Raw genomic sequence first — 16,180 nt, 5'->3', positions numbered from 1 at the left:
TTAAGACACAATTAAAATTTCTGATATTATTAGTCTCACGTGGAAAACTTTATTATGATTGATCTCCTGTTGTGGAGGGAGTGGTTTCTACTGTTTTCTATTGCCCCGTACAGTGTATGTTGGATTGATAGTCATCATGGAATGGGGTGTGGACTGTTATTTTCATCATATGAGTGTGGGTTGTGCAATATAGGGAAGGGCATTGGATGACACACTAGTGTACAGAGTATATTGGAAGCTAACATATACTGACAGGTATTTACATGCTGAATTCCACCACCACCCAGCACAGAAAAATTCAGTCATCAATTTGTGAACAATTTGCATGTGGCACTCAATGATGATTACAATATAAGCTTAAAAAGACTGAACTACTTTCTTGGCCTATGGTAACAACTCAAAACTGATTCACACAGCCACGGCAATGAATAAAAGAATACACGACAGAACATCAACAAACCATAGCCACCAGTTCTCTTACCTTATGTGAAATTTCTCACTGACCAATTACATGAACACCTTAGCCAGTTTGATCCCTAGTCCACCTTTTACAGTACTCCCAAGATCCAGGATTTGTTAGGCTCCACCAAGGATAAGACAGATGCTCTGCACACTGCACATCATGTACAAGGTAGAGTGTGAGTGTGGACAAGTCTACAGCAGCAAAACCAGCAGGCAAGTAGCAACACTCATCCTGGAGCATGAGAGTTACATTTGACCTGGGCAGCACAACAAATTTTAGTGGTTGAATATCAGAAAGGCGGCAGCAAAAAAATAAAATTGAACGAAACTTACGCACTTGAAGTAGGTAGGGATAGTGGAATGCAAGATCAGACACACTACTGAAATACTAAAATATTTTAACAACACAAATAGAGAGGATGGCCTTAGTCTTGAAACATCCTTGCTGCATACCTTCAGAACCCAACAGACTGTAGAAACAACTTGAAATCTGAGTGCTACTTACAAGTAACTGCCACTAGGTGATGTATGTACCGTTTGAGGAAACAAGAGTCCAGATCCCATTTGCTGATGGCTACCAATCATGGCACATACTGTAAGGAGCAGCAGACAACAGCAGATCCTCACTCCTTCTACCATAGGAAACCAATCACAATAAATTTTCCCGCAGGAGACCAACAACAGTGTGCAACAGTGAATTTGCTAATGGGTGAGAACAATGCAAGTTACGTAATAGTGTGCACTGATTCTGATTTCACAATCAGAAATGTTGTAGGATGTCTAGATTTAAAGTTATAGCTGGAGGTCGTATGATATTAAAAGCCTGTGCAGGGGTTAATATCTAGCTGCATCAACAAGCCATGTTTGATGTATGATTGTGTATGTATTCTCAAGGTTACCCTGCTTCATGCTTCTGTGGAATGATAGGTGTGAAGTAATAAAAAGAAACAGGCAGACTTCGACAAGTTCTAAGTTGTCCGCAGGCTACAGCATGCAGGCAGATTTCAATATGTTCTTTAAACTTAGTTCCCATGCAATTTCCCCCGTTTGTCCATAGCTCCGATTCGAAGGTGACTACAGAATAGTTTGTGCTAGTGTGGTTTTGTGTTTTATTAATCAACAATCACAGTAACATGCATTTAAGTGATTTTGTATACAACGATTCAGTAATTCGGTATATGGTGATTCAATAAACGAAAGACGAATAGGCCAGTTGTGCGATTTGTACAGACTACTTTTGCTATATTTGTGGCAAGTATATGACATCCGACCAGTGCAAGAACATGACCAGAAAGTGACATATAGCTTACAAACATTACTTCGATTGTGAAATCGGAGATCAAACAAAATCCTGGGCTCCTCATCTCTTTTGCACCGTCTGCTACTCCAGCCTAACCCAGTCATTAAATGGTAAGTGAAATGTAATGACTTTTGCTGTTCCCATGATCTGATGGGAGTAGCATGATCACCACTCAAATTGTTATCTCTGCTTGGCCAACATTTCCAAGTACAGCAAGAACAAGAAGTCAAAAATTGTGTATCCAGATTGTCAGTCTGCTCTATGCTCTAAGGCCTGTGGCACATGGCACAGATTACCCAGTACCAATTGCTCCTCCATCTGATGCAATGAGCAATGATGAAAGTGATACTGAAGGTAATGACAGTGATGCTGGAGCTATGGAATACATGAATGATCCCAACAATGACATTAAAAAGCCACACATAATCAGCCAAGCTGAACGGGATGACCTGGTTCGTGTTTTTTCCCTGTCAAAAGAAAAGTCAGAACTATTGGTTGCCAGACTGAAGGAGTGGAACTTACTTGAGAGACGTGCTACAGTTATACATTTTCGGCATCGCCACATGAAGTTTGTAGCATACTATGCTATTTAACGTGGTGTATTCCATTTGCTTCTATCGTAATGTGACAGGACTCATAAAGGAACTAGATAGCAAATACATTGCAGAAGAGCGGAGACTTTTTAATGACTGTAGTTCAAGCAGTCTCAAAGCTGCACTACTACGCAATGGCAACCGGAAACCATCAATTCCTATTGCTTATGCCATGGGACTGAAGGAAACTTATGAAACAGTGAACACTCTTTTGATGCTGAATAAGTACTCTGAGCATAATCGAAATATCTGTGTCGATTTGAAGGTTGGAGTCGTCCAATTAGGATTGTAGACTGGGTATACAATGCAGATGTGCTTTCTTTGCCTGTGGAACAGTCGCGATGACAAGAATCACTACATAGTGAAAAGCTGGCCACCCAGAAATTTACCTGTAGACAGACAGCACAACATTCAACACGTACCTCTCGTTGATCATAGTGAGATTTACCTACCTCCACTCCATATCAATCTGGACCTCATGAAATAGTTTTTTGCAGTGATGGATAAAACAAAGTGTGGTTTTCAGTACCTAAAAGGCAAGTTTGGAAAGATGAAAACCGACACAAAATTGAAAGCAGGAATCTTCATTGGACCAGAAATACGAAAGTTGACTCAAGGTCCACAATTCAGATTATAGCTCATTGAATGAGAACTAGCAGCTTGGGATGTATTTGTGCTTGTAGTGCACAACTTTCTTGGGAACCACAGAGCAGACAACTATGCAGAAATTGTAGACAACTTGCTGACAGCCTTCCAGCACCTCGGTTGCCGAATGTCACTCAAGATTTATTTCTTGCATTTGCATCTCAGCTCTTTTTGTCAAAGATGGGAGCTGTGAGTGACGAGCACAGTGAAAGATTCCACCAGGAGATGTCCACCACAGAGACAAGATATCAAGGCTGCTTCAATCCGAACATGACAAGGGATTACTGTGGTTTTTGCAGAGAGCAACGGAAGACGTTCGCAGTTGGAAAGCAAGGAGCTCTACACACTTTCAAACCAAGCCATTGTCAATTTTAGTGCAACTAAGGGTCCCTGACTCATTTCAGAGGGAAATAAACATTTATAATGCAATTCTTAAATATAACATTTAGTGTTTCATCCCAAAGTACACACATTAATTTCCCTAAAATTTCTCACATTCGCAATTCAACATAGTTAATAACATTTTCCTTGATAACCATCACACGTACATAATTTTTTTCCCTGACGTGCCAGAGCAAATCCGACTGCAGCTCTCTATTCAGCATATATGAATTACTATAAGAAATGGATTCGTCTCATTGTGTTGTGTAATATAAACTATTTTAAAATTGTAACATATGTGAATGCTCAGTAGAATATTAAGATGAAATAAAATCGACCATGGACAACAAAATGCATCAGTAGTGCCAGAAGGAGCCACTGTAACTGTGGCCAAAATTCTGGTCTGATTGAGGGACAGTCATTTTACAATATGATGAGGTACATAACCAGAAAACTTTTCTGTTAATCCTTAATTTAGTTGTATACTTTGTATCACTCATTCAAGATGTGGGGGATGGCACTCGTTAAGTTCATCCATTACATACAATGACAGAAAGAAAATCCCAACACCAAGAAAGAGTTGTGCGACACAAACAGAAGTTGGTAGGTATGTGTCTACATCTGAAAGACGATATCTATTCAAATAACGTGCCAGTCACATAAGAATGGTAAGAGTAGCAGCACTATGATGATGCAAATCAAGTTTGCTTTAAATATGCACTGTAACGGTCATTAATGTTAGTTACCTTTGAGATTGGACATAGTAAACTGATGTTAGTCAAGAATGCCTTTAAGATAACGAAGGCACTATTATCAACAGCTCACTCACTTTGAATGAGGTCATGTAATAGAGCTATGAGAAGCTGGATATTCCTTCCGTGATATTGCAGAAAGACTTGGCAGGCATGTAGCCATTGTACATGACTGCTGGCAGCAATAGTCACAGGAAAGTGTGGTTGCAAGAGGACTGGGCTCCAGATGGCACGTGGCACTACCAGGAGGGAAGGCCATCGTGTTCGACATATGGCAGTGGCACGTTGTACTCCATCTGCAACAGCAGCAATTCAAGCAGTAGTTGGCACCACAGTGACTCAGTGAACTGTTATATATTGGTTACTTCAAGAACAGCTCTGAGACAGATGTAGTGTGCATTCCATTGACCACAAGTCACCAGCATTTGCGACTTCAACGGTGCCACGCGAGAGCTCATGGGGGGGGGGGGGGGGGGGGGGTTACGGGCGCGGAGTGGAGGACTGTTGTGTTTTCTAATGAAAACCGGTTCTGTCCTGGCGCCAGTGACTGCCACAAGTAGCTTCAAAGGAGGCCAACGAGTGCCTGCAAAAAACCTGTCTGTGGCCTAGACACACTGGACCTATATCGGAAGTTATGGTCTGGGGTGCAGTTTCGTATGACTGCAGCAGCAGCAGCAGGATGTGGTAATCCCACACATCCTGACTGCAAATCTGTACGTTAGTCTGGCGATTTGACCTATTGTGCTGCCATTCATGAACAGCATTGCAGGGGTGTTTTCCAACACGATAACTTTCACACACATACCGCTGATGTAACACAACACGCTCTACAAAGTTTTGACATGTTTCCTTGGCCTGCTTGACCATCAGACCTGTCTCCATTTGAGCATGTATGGGACATCATTGGACGACAGCTTCAGTGTCATCCACAACCAGCATTAACTGTCACTGTACTGACTGACCAAGGGCAAAAGGTATGGAACTTCATCCCACAAACTGACATTGGCACCTGTATGACACAATGCATGCACATTTGCATGCTTGCATTCCACAATCTGTGGTTATACTGGTTATTAATACCAGCATTCCTCATTTGCAATAGCTTTCTCATGCCCACATTAACTTGTGAATTTCTTGAGCTTACATAAACTTGTACACCTGCAACATTAATCATTTAAATATTGTATCTAGACCAATGTATTCCCAACATTACATTACTCAACATTAATCATTTCTTGGTGTTGGGACTTCTTTTCCCATCAGCGTAAATGCAAAGAGAGCAGTACAACTACAGTGGGACATTGCTTCTTAAGTCGATGGGAAGGGGCCGGGGGAGGGGGACGGGGGTACAGTGCTGTTACCACCGAAGGAACACAGTATTAGCAGTAAGACAATCTTGTGTAATGAGATGAAATAGTAGTTACTAGGATGTTTTGTTTTGTATGTTCAGCAGTGGTTTTTTTTTTTCTATGACAGTTTTGAAGCGAATTCTGTACCTGCAGTTTGAGTCTGATAAGTGGACTTAGGTACAATTTTTTTTCACTTTATCTATTTTTTCTGCAGTTTTTCTTCCGGAGGGTAGTAGCTTGTTTTCCAGTTTGTAGCTCATTCATTTCACAATTCATTCTAAATGAACACACTGAATATTAATTATTTACTCATTGATCTTATGAAGACTTTTGTGATAAATTGTAACATAGAGAGAGCAATTAATGAGTCTGATAGTGGCACAACAGTGGCAGTCAAAACTGCACTCTTCAGCATCCTCTAGCAAAGCTTCAGAAGAATATGATAAAGTTAGTGCAGTCAAACAAAAAAAGTCATCAAGTAAAAATAAAATTACTTTTATGAGACAAAGTTTTAAATACTGAAATGTTGGATTATTCACTCTTTTCTTAGTTTTTGCAATTAAATTGAATGAAAATTGGGAGCATAAAGTTGATTGTGTTAATGATAGGTTAATTTTGGCTTATGCACCATTATTAGTAAATAAGAAATTACAGCTGGAATATTAGATTTTTAAACTTCTCCAGTGTTTTTGATATTTAAATTTACGAAATTTTAAATTTTATAATCAGTTTGATAGATTGGTTAAAACTTAAAAATCATCTGAAGGCAGATCCACTGTGTTAAAAATTTTGTGTACAGTGTTACTCAGATCAAACTTTTGGTGGTACAGTAGAGTACCACTGCATGGTTTAGATTGGTACCAGGCCAGTATTATGGGGGCTTGTTGCAAAGTAGTGACTATGAATTTTTCATGTGACACCTTCTAAAGCTTTTTGAATAAAACAAATGTTATTAACATTCTGCATCTTTATTTTACGTGTCTACACGATTTATTTCTCAACACAGTCACCCTGGCAATGACAACATTCCTTCCAACAAAAGACCAGATTGTTGACACCATCACTGTAGAACCTCTGACTCTGTTGACGGGACCACTACCTCACCTCTGCTTGCACCACATCATCACTATCAAATTGAAGGTGTCCTTTAAAATTCTGGAAACAGATGAAAATTGGATGGGGCCCAGTCAGGACTGTATGGAGAATGATTAGCGACAGTGAACCCAAGTCATTGGATTGTTGCATATGTTGCAGTGCTTGTGTGTGGTCTGGCATTGTCATGCTGAAGGAGAGGGTGATCCATTTATGGATGAACTCTACTTAGCCTGTTAGCAGCAGCTGATGTAAGTTGCCGAATACTGCAGACTGGACCTGCTCGTGGCCCATAAATATGGTTGTTGAGCTGTCCAAAAGAAGACGACGATGTTGGCACGTATCTGATGGTGTGATGTCAGCTTGAAGTACTGAACCATCTGAACATCTTTGCGACTAGGATTCGACATGGATCTGAACTGTTCTTGAAGGACTTCCATAAAAATGCATTTCAGTTGCCACAGTTTTGGGTTATTTACGCAAGCCAGTTCTTGAACCTTATACCTGGATCAGCTGAGCTGAAGCTGCAAATAACATCGCCATACACACTGATGTCACAGCTGCTCATGGCTTTGCAGTGTCTGCCTATGCCCAGGAACCACTGATGTACAGACTCATAGTGTCTACCTGATATGTTGCTTAGTGGGGCATACTGACAACCCTCTGCTGCCTACTTCACATCCATTACAGTACTGCATCATGGATATTAGGAGATAACTTACAAAATATGCTCTTCATTTATCAGAGTCTGCAGAGTTAGTAGCTTCCTAAAAGAGAAGTGTCGAACGACAAAAAATGCTGGTAGTGTAGACTGATCACCTGACTTGTATTATACCTGTAAAGAACTGTGCTGTGAAGTATCGTACTGTAAATAAATCTTAATATAATTATGAAACTTTGGATTTCAATCATCATTTGACTGCACTTAGATTTGGGTGCACTATGTGAGAGTGAGAGAGAGAGAGAGAGAGAGAGAGAGAGAGAGAGAGAGAGATGAAACAATTATTTTTAAAAGTCTTTCTTTTACTGTTATGTTTCAGAAACTTCTACTTACCAGATAATGAGAAAACCGACTGAAACAACTCCCATGATTGGACCTCTATGCCTTTTCAAAAAACATGAGACAAGAAACAGCAGGAAATAGGCACCAGTAGCAAATCCTATTATGTAATACATGGTACTGTGGAAAAAGTGATGTAATATCACCAGACCAGTTCCAGCAGAAACAGAATGGCATACCAGTGCTGGAACCTTCACTGAAAATGTGATATATATTAGAATCAAATAAATGTACATAGTGAGGATTGTCAAGTAAAACATTTTCTTACTAACATACCCCACTGGGTCGAGGCACGGAAGAGAAAACACCAAAGTAATAATTTGCCTATGTGATTCAGGCCATCTCTTAACGTAGGTTCGATACAGAGTTCTAAAAGTTCTGTAACTCTGACACTGTCTGTTCCATCATCCTCCTCATACCAAAGATGTGTGGATGGTACATACAAATCCTCGTAAACTGGTGACATATCATCCATTTCGTCAACAAAATCATAGTCAAAATCATTCATGGTTTACTGTCCACTTCGATTAACCTATTAAAACAAAAGGAAAGAAAATCACTGCAGAAAACAGCAAGGAAAAAGTTAAAGCAACCTAATTATTTGAAGAAATTTTATTTGAATATTTTCTTTAGCTTGGAGGTAACGTTATTTCGCTAGTGTCATTGCTCAAGATAGACTACACTATGTATTCTGATTTAACTTCCCAACAAGGCCATTAGGTCTAGACAGAAAATTCTACCACTTCATCCCTTGCCACAATAAGAAAGTACTGCTAAATATTCCTGCTGCGTAAACTACCATAGGACAAGCTGGAATAAGAGCACCATCAGTGTAACATACACAATAATAAGTTACAGGCGCATGTAACGTATGATGGCATGAGAATTGCATACGAAACATTTTACTTAAAGAATTAGCTTCGGGAAATATAAATAATGGAAATGCATCACCATATAGTTGAGGCATTGAATGATCAATAGGAACAAAACTAAACAAGACTGAAACAACACAGACATACAAAGACACTCTCTCTCTCTCTCTCTCTCTCTCTCTCTCTCTCTCTCTCTCTGCACAGCTACACTGTCACAGTGGACTAGTTGCACCAGTACTGCAACTGGATTGGGTGAGAGGCTATATCAGATAGAGTGGGTGAAGGGAGACAATGTGAGGTGGGTATTGAGGGGAGAAATGGGGAGACAGCACAGTTAGACAGAAAGATAACTGATTGCTGAGACAGGGAGTCAGGATGGTTACTGAATGGGAATGTGACACTGACGAGTTTTGTCTGATGCAGGGTGAGGTGTGTTGTGTGTGGTGCACATTGACGTGGAGGAGTGGACAGGGAGAGGGAAATAGAACAAAGGATGAGAGAGACTGGAAAGGAGAGTGGTGGGACAGAATTGTGGGGAGCTGGGGACATGGTTTGAGATGGCTGGGGGATAGGGCCTAGTGAGGATTGAAGATGAGGATATAATTGTGTGCCACAAACAAATCACCCTACCTACACTAGACTGAGTTCACTGATACCACATTACTATCCCGTGCACTTGCTGATTCCTCTCAGCTACCAACAATCCTCCTCTCTAACCCCCTACCCCCACCCAGCACCAATCTTCCATCATTCACTCCACCTGGTATAACCCCTCATCCTAGTTGTGCTTCAGTGTCAGTAAAATTTAACCGGCTGGACAACACAGCCGTGGACATGTATATGTATGTGCATGCACATAGTACAAATAAACTCAAGAGTCTCATTATGCAGCTATTGATCACTCAACACATCACATCAACAATATGGCAAGTTGCTACATGTACTCCTCCCATTTACAGCACGAATTTTCACTCTGATGGGGAGTATGTGCTGATTTGAAACTCCCTGCCTTATTAAAACTGTGTGCTGGACATGAGAAGATGAAGTACTGGTGGAAGTAAAGCTGTGAGGGTGGATCCTGACCTGTGTTGGGATAGCTCAGTTGGTACAGCACTTGCCCACAAAAGGCAAATTCCCAGGTTCGATCCCCAGTCCAGCACACAATTTTAATCTGCCACGAAGTTTCACACTTCCATTATTTATATTCCATGGACATCCATTACTATAATAATGAGAAACCTTTGTACAACATGGGTGTCACATTTTCTGAACACTTACCAAAAATAAACTTTAAGAAAAAATTCCCAGCAGTGTTTAGGACACGTTAAACACAATATAACTGATCTTGTGTGTCGATTTGTTTGTATGTATGTATGTATGTATGTATGAGATGTGGATATATCAACTCACATAAAAAATGAAACTGTAATTAAAGCACTGGCTGAAAGCTGAAGGCTAGTGTTCTTGGGATGCAAAAACAACAAATGGCAAATACTATGGCAGTCTTCTAGACAAACCGAATGAAAAAATATGGAAGATGAGACCAGGCTTAAAAAGAAAAAACACTGAGGGTTTTGAAATACAAATTGTTGGAATATACACCACCCTCTTAATTCCATCCATTCACACATCGGAAGTAATTTGTGGCCTGAAAATGTTTCTAGCCAAATGCAGATGCTATGGCAGCTGTAGCGCATTTTCCAGAATTTCTGGAATCACACTTTGAAGACAGAACCCACTCTTCAGAAAAATGATGGACTACATTTGTTGATCCACAAGAGCACTACACTGAAAAGTTGGAGTTTTTTAACGTAAAAACCAGAGTCCTTGACTGCCAGGCCAAAAACTCGGCATCTTGCCCCTGCATTTCCTCATTGAGCTAAAATATTCTCACTAAACACCTCACTGTGCATTAACTGACTGTATTTCTGTTTGTCATAAAGAGACTGTGGAGATATGAAAGAGTTTATTTCTCAGGACTGTAACTACATACATCTGTAGGGTGTCTGTAACATTTCTTCTGACAAAAATGAGAGAGGAGGACACATTTCCCATAATGTCACAGGTACCATGGAATAGCTACCATTAAAGTTCTGTAGAAATTCCATTGCAAAACCAAGTTAATGTGCAAAAAATTTACATGCTAGTTAATGGTCACATTTTAGAGTATAACAACTTACTGATTCTGATGACACGTACATTAGTAATTGTTACAGTGAAAGTTGCTGAGCCCACTCTTAAAGAGATCATTTTTCCCAATATAAATTATCGGTAACTACATCCTACCCCCCCCCCCCCTACCCCCACCCAAACAAATGACTCGAGATGCATACTCCTACACATTTAATGGTTGCGTTTCTTTCCAGTGACTGAGCGCCAATTGTGTAATCAAACAATAATTATTTTTTCCATCTATTTAGTCACATCTGTTTACGGTGCGAGTCAATTGTCAGTCCCTGACTTATGAGACTGGTCATCATTTGTCATCATAGTGACTATGGTTACGAAAGTTAATAAATCAGTCAGGAGGGATAGGAGAGGGTTTTTGCTAGAAAGGGCAGATAAGCAGTTGTTAGCATCTGACTTAGACAATTAATTGCAGTCACTTAGTTGCAGAATGATGGACATAGAGGAATTATGGGTAAAGTTTAAACAGATTGTAATTTGTGCTCTGGACAAGTATGCGCCTAATAAGTGTATTATGGACGGAAAAGAACCACTATGGTTTTACAACATAATTCGGAAAATGTTGCGGAAGCAAGGGCTGTTGCCTTCTCTATTCAAAAGGGGACATGCAAATGACAATAGGCAAAGATTGGTAGATATTTGTGCATCTGTGAAAAGATCTATGTGCAAAGCACAGAACTACCACCATCATCAGACCTTTGCTAACCATCTGGCGCAGAACCCAAAAAAATTCTGGCCCTATGTAAAATCACGAAGTGGTTCTAAGGTTTCCATCCAGTCAGTCATTGATCAGTCTGGTTTGGCAGTAGAAGACAGCAAATGTAAGGCCGAAGTTTGAAATTACATATTTAAGAAATCATTCCTGCAGGAATATTGTACAAACGTACTGTTGTTTGACCATCGCACAGAGTCCCATACGGGTGGCACAGTTATGAGCATCCCTGGCGTAGTGAAACAGCTGAACGAGTAAGTTGCCAAGTACAGATGGAATCCCCACACTGTTTTACAAAGAGTACCCTATGTCATTGGCTCCTTTCTTAGGTTGTAATTACCGCGAATCCCTCCACCAGTGGAAAAAGCCAAGTGATTTGAAAAAAGTGCAGGTGACTTCTACGTATAAGAAGGGTAAAAGAACAGACCTGCAAAATTACAGACCAATATCCCAAACTTCGGTTTGCTGCAGAATTTTATAGCATATTCCAAGTTCAAATATAACAAATTTCCTACAGACTAAAAGTTCATGCCCACAAAACAGCCTGGCTTTAGAAAGAATCACTAGTGCGAAACTCAGGTTGCTCTTTTTTTACACGATATACTGTGAACTATGGATTAAGGGCATCAGGCAGATTCCATATTTCTACATTTCCAAAAAGCATTCAACACGGTACACCAGTGCAGACTGTTAACAAAGGTACGAGCATACAGAACAGGCTCCCAAATATGTGACTGGCTCGAAGACCCAGTAGGTTGTCCTCAACAGCAAGTGTTCATTAGAGACAGCAGTAACACCAGGGGTGTCCGAGAGAAGTGTGGTAGAACGTTCCATTTACTATATACACAAACGATCTGGCAGGCAGTGTGGGCAGCAGTCTGTGATTATTCACTGATCATGCTGTAGTGTACAGGGAGGTGTCAGAGATCAGTACTGTAGGATGAAACAAGATGACCTAGACAAAATTTCTAGTTGGTGTGACGAATAGCAGCTGGTTCTAAATGTAGAAAAATATAAGTTAATGTGGACGACTAGTAAAAACAACCCAAAAAGTTCAAAAACAGCATTAGTAGTGTCCTGATTGACACAGTCATGTAATTTAAATATCTGAGCGTAACATTGTGAACCGATATGAAATGGAACGAGCATGTGAGAATTGTGGTAGGGAAGGCAAATGGTTGACTTCAGTTTAGTGGGAGAATTTTAGGGAACTGTGGTTCATTTGTAAAGGAGACCACATACAGGACACTGTACGATCTGTTCTCGAGTACTGCTCGAGCGTGTGGGATCCGCACCAGGTCGGATTGAAAGAAGAGAAGAAATAAGTTCAGAGGCGAGCTGCTAGATCTGTTACTGGTAGATTCAATCAGCATGAAGTGTTACGGATACGCTTTAGGAACTCAAAGTGGGAATCCCTGGATGGAAGAAGACATTCATTTTGAAGAACACAACTGAGAAAGTTTAGAGAACCAGTATTTCAAGCTGACTGTAGAACGATCCTACTGCTGCCAACATCCACTTCGTGTAGGGACCATGAAATTAAGATATGAGAAATTAGAGCTCATATGGAGGCATATAGAGAGCTGTTTTTCCCTCGTTCTATCTGCAAGTGGAACAGGAAAGGAAATAACTAGTAGTGGTACACCACACCCTCCGGCATGCACCATGCGGTGGCTTTCGGAGTATGTAGGTAGGCGTACTTGTACATTGCTCCCTTCTAGATCATCCCGCATTAAGCTACAATTTTCTGGTGTTGCTAATTCTTGAAATACAACGATGTCAGCTGATAACACACCCTCATATAGCTTCCAGGGTTATCTACCTGATTATTGATAGAATCAGCCTTATTACACTATTGGCTTATTTGAAACTGGTCCCCCTCCAAAGCTGGGAGGTCAGCATAGGTGGCTGCTAAGCGGAGGACCCAGGTTCAATTCTCAGTGCTGCCAAGGATTTTTCCTTGGTGGGAGGAATGGCATGTGATACACTCAGCCTTGTCAAGGTAACTGAAGCTAAATGACCAACAGCAGTGGCTCCATGATCTAGAAAGTTTGCAAAATGGGGATAGGTGTGTGTTGACTACATGCATCTCCCTACTGCATCCGTGCGACGCCATATGGCTGAGGATGACGTAGCAGACAGTAGGCGTCCCTTGGGCCTTCATGGCCTGGCAAGAAGCTTGGGCAAGGGCCATCTGGCATGACAGCCATTGCCGGGCATTCCGATGCTCCAGGATGACAAGCAACCACTCCTAGGCTTACATGAAGAGGTCACAGCTCAGGTATCAGAAATGTGAGCCCCGTGTTTTCAGGGGGCTCAACCAAAAGGGTACATAGCGAACCCACCACATGGGCTGGCTACCGTGCTGGCTCTGTACCCTAGCATCAGACAACGATGTGAAGGAAAAGATGGAAGGAACTAGGAGGGCACACGCCGGAGACACTAGGTAAGGTGCTCTTCCCCAAATGGCTCATGCTATGGAATAGAAATTTAGTAATAGATGTCAAACCCCAGAGGGGGACCAGAGAATGCCAAAAGGATGAGATAATTACTCAATAAAACCAAATCGCAAAGCTAACATAACCAGGAGGATAGTGGGGCCAACATAAACAAGGACACCAGGAGAGGTAGAGGAGAGGGCGGAGGGGAAGGATCAAATACAAGAAAGGAGGGGAAGAGAAAGGAAATGCAGCCTGGGAAAGAAGAAAGGCTGCAATAGCTCGGGGCCCTGTGCTCACCACGCACATATTCACGAAAGGACTGTGAGCCCCCTGGGGGCAAGTGCCGTTCTGTTCGAATTACCTTGATGATACTGTCATCTCAGGTTGTACGACAGAGGAACACACTGCCAATTTGCGTACTCTTTTTTCGAGTGCCGTCAGATGCAGGAGTCAAGTGTTGTCTCAAAAAGTGTGGCGTTTTTCAGACAGAACTACAATACTTAGGTCATGTGATAAACTAAACAGTCAGTATGTGCGTCCACCCCAACCCCCCCCCCCCCACCTCATTTGCTTGCAATCTGACCTGCCTGTTCTTTACAATGTATCTGCACTGCAGTCTGTCCCAATAAAGCAAGTAAAGCATCATTTTAAAATAAAATTTTAAAATTAGAGACAATGTTGATAATATCATAATCAAGGAAGAACCAAATGCAGTGAAGAGAAGCTGCAAGGATAAGTATACAACAAGGAATGTAGCAGCAATAGAAGTCATTTTCATCTTACATTCCCTCCTTTCAAGATACTGTACATTCTGTTCAACTGCCCTAAATCTAGATCTGCATAGCTACTCCTCATGCCACCATACAGGGTGTGGCGGAGGGTTTAGTCATTGCCTTCCCTGTTCCACTCATAAATAGAGCATGGGAGAAACAACTGTCTATATAACTCTGTACGAGCCCGTAATTTCTCGTATCTTAGTTTAATGATCCTTACACGCAGTGTATGTTGGCAGCAGTAGAATAGTTTAGGAGTCACCTTCAAATGCCAGTTCTCTAAATGTTCTCAATAGTATTTCTTGAAAAGAACATTGCATTCCCTCCAGAGATGCCCATTTGAGTTTGCACAGCATCTCTCTAACACTTATATGTTGTTCAAACCTACTGGTAACAAATCTAGCAACCTGCCTCTGAATTGTTTCAATGTCTTCCTTCAATCTGACCTGGTATGAATGCCAAACACTCAAGCAGTACTCAAGAATAAGTCACACAGTATTCTATATGTGGTCACCTCTAAAGGTAAACCACTCTTTCATAAAATTCGCCCAATAAACCAAAGTCGACCATCTGCCTTCCCTACCACAGTTCTCACATGCTCATACCATCTCATATCTCTTTCCAATGTTACAGCCAGATATTTAAATGACTTGACTGTGTCAAGCAGCACGTTAATAACACTATATTCGAACATTACAGGTTTGTTCTTCCTATTCATCTGCATTAACTTACATTTTTCCACATTCAGAATTAGCTGCCATTTGTCGAAGTCCCTTGGTGTTTCTGACAGAATTACAATGTAATAGGCAAACTTCGAAGTTTTTACTACTTCTCTCTGAACTTATTCCTTCTCCATATTTTTCTTTGGTTTTCTTTATTGCTTACTCAATATAAAGACTGACTAATGTATTGAGGGTAGGCTACAACCCCCTGCCCTACTTCCTTGTCAACTGATGCTTCCCATTCATGCCCACTGACTCTCGTAACTGCAGTCTGGTTTCTGTACTAGCTATAAATAATAACTATTCACTAACTTTTATTTCACACTTGCTACCTTCAGAATTTAAAAGATTGTATTCCAACCAACACTGTCAAAAGCTTTCTCAAAACCTAGAAATGCTATAAATGTAGGTTTGCCTTTCCTTAACCTATCTTCTAAGATTAGAATTGCCTCACATGTTCTTACATTCCTCCACAACCCAGACTGACTGTCCCTGAGATCAGTTTCTACCAGTTTTTCCATTCTTCTGTAAATGATTCGTGTCAGTATTCTGCCATCATAATTTACTGATCTGATAGTTTAGTAATATTCACAGATGCAAGCACCTGCTTTCTTTGAAATTGGAATTATTACATTCTTCTTTCAACTGTCCCATAATTCTTCCACACCATGTGAAACAGATTTCTCTTTGCTGGCTCTTCCAAGAATATCAAAAATTCTTAAGGAATGTTGTCTACTCCAGTGGCCTCGTTTTGACTCAAGTCTTTCACTGTTCTATCAAATTCTTCTCACAGTATCATTACTCCCTCTTCCATTGCTATAATATTGCCTTCACATTCA

General features: G+C 40.8%; 1 protein-coding gene across 1 annotated transcript in view; it reads right to left on the bottom strand.

The window, feature by feature from the left end:
- The window catches only part of LOC126469737 (protein-serine O-palmitoleoyltransferase porcupine), a 123,379-nt gene that overhangs the window by 103,007 nt on the left and 4,192 nt on the right, over window positions 1-16,180 (bottom strand). The window contains exons 3-4 of the mRNA XM_050096942.1: window positions 7,911-8,166; window positions 7,629-7,830 (exon numbers count right to left, since the gene is read on the bottom strand). Of these exons, the coding sequence (XP_049952899.1) occupies window positions 7,629-7,830; window positions 7,911-8,142 (434 nt within the window). The 5' untranslated portion in view covers window positions 8,143-8,166. The remainder of the gene's footprint in view (window positions 1-7,628; window positions 7,831-7,910; window positions 8,167-16,180) is intronic.

Source organism: Schistocerca serialis, chromosome 3, assembly GCF_023864345.2.
Source record: "Schistocerca serialis cubense isolate TAMUIC-IGC-003099 chromosome 3, iqSchSeri2.2, whole genome shotgun sequence".
In the NCBI taxonomy this organism is placed as follows: Eukaryota; Metazoa; Arthropoda; class Insecta; order Orthoptera; family Acrididae; genus Schistocerca; species Schistocerca serialis.
Note: the sequence above shows the minus strand (reverse complement) of the source record. Positions and strands in the feature narration are given on the sequence as shown.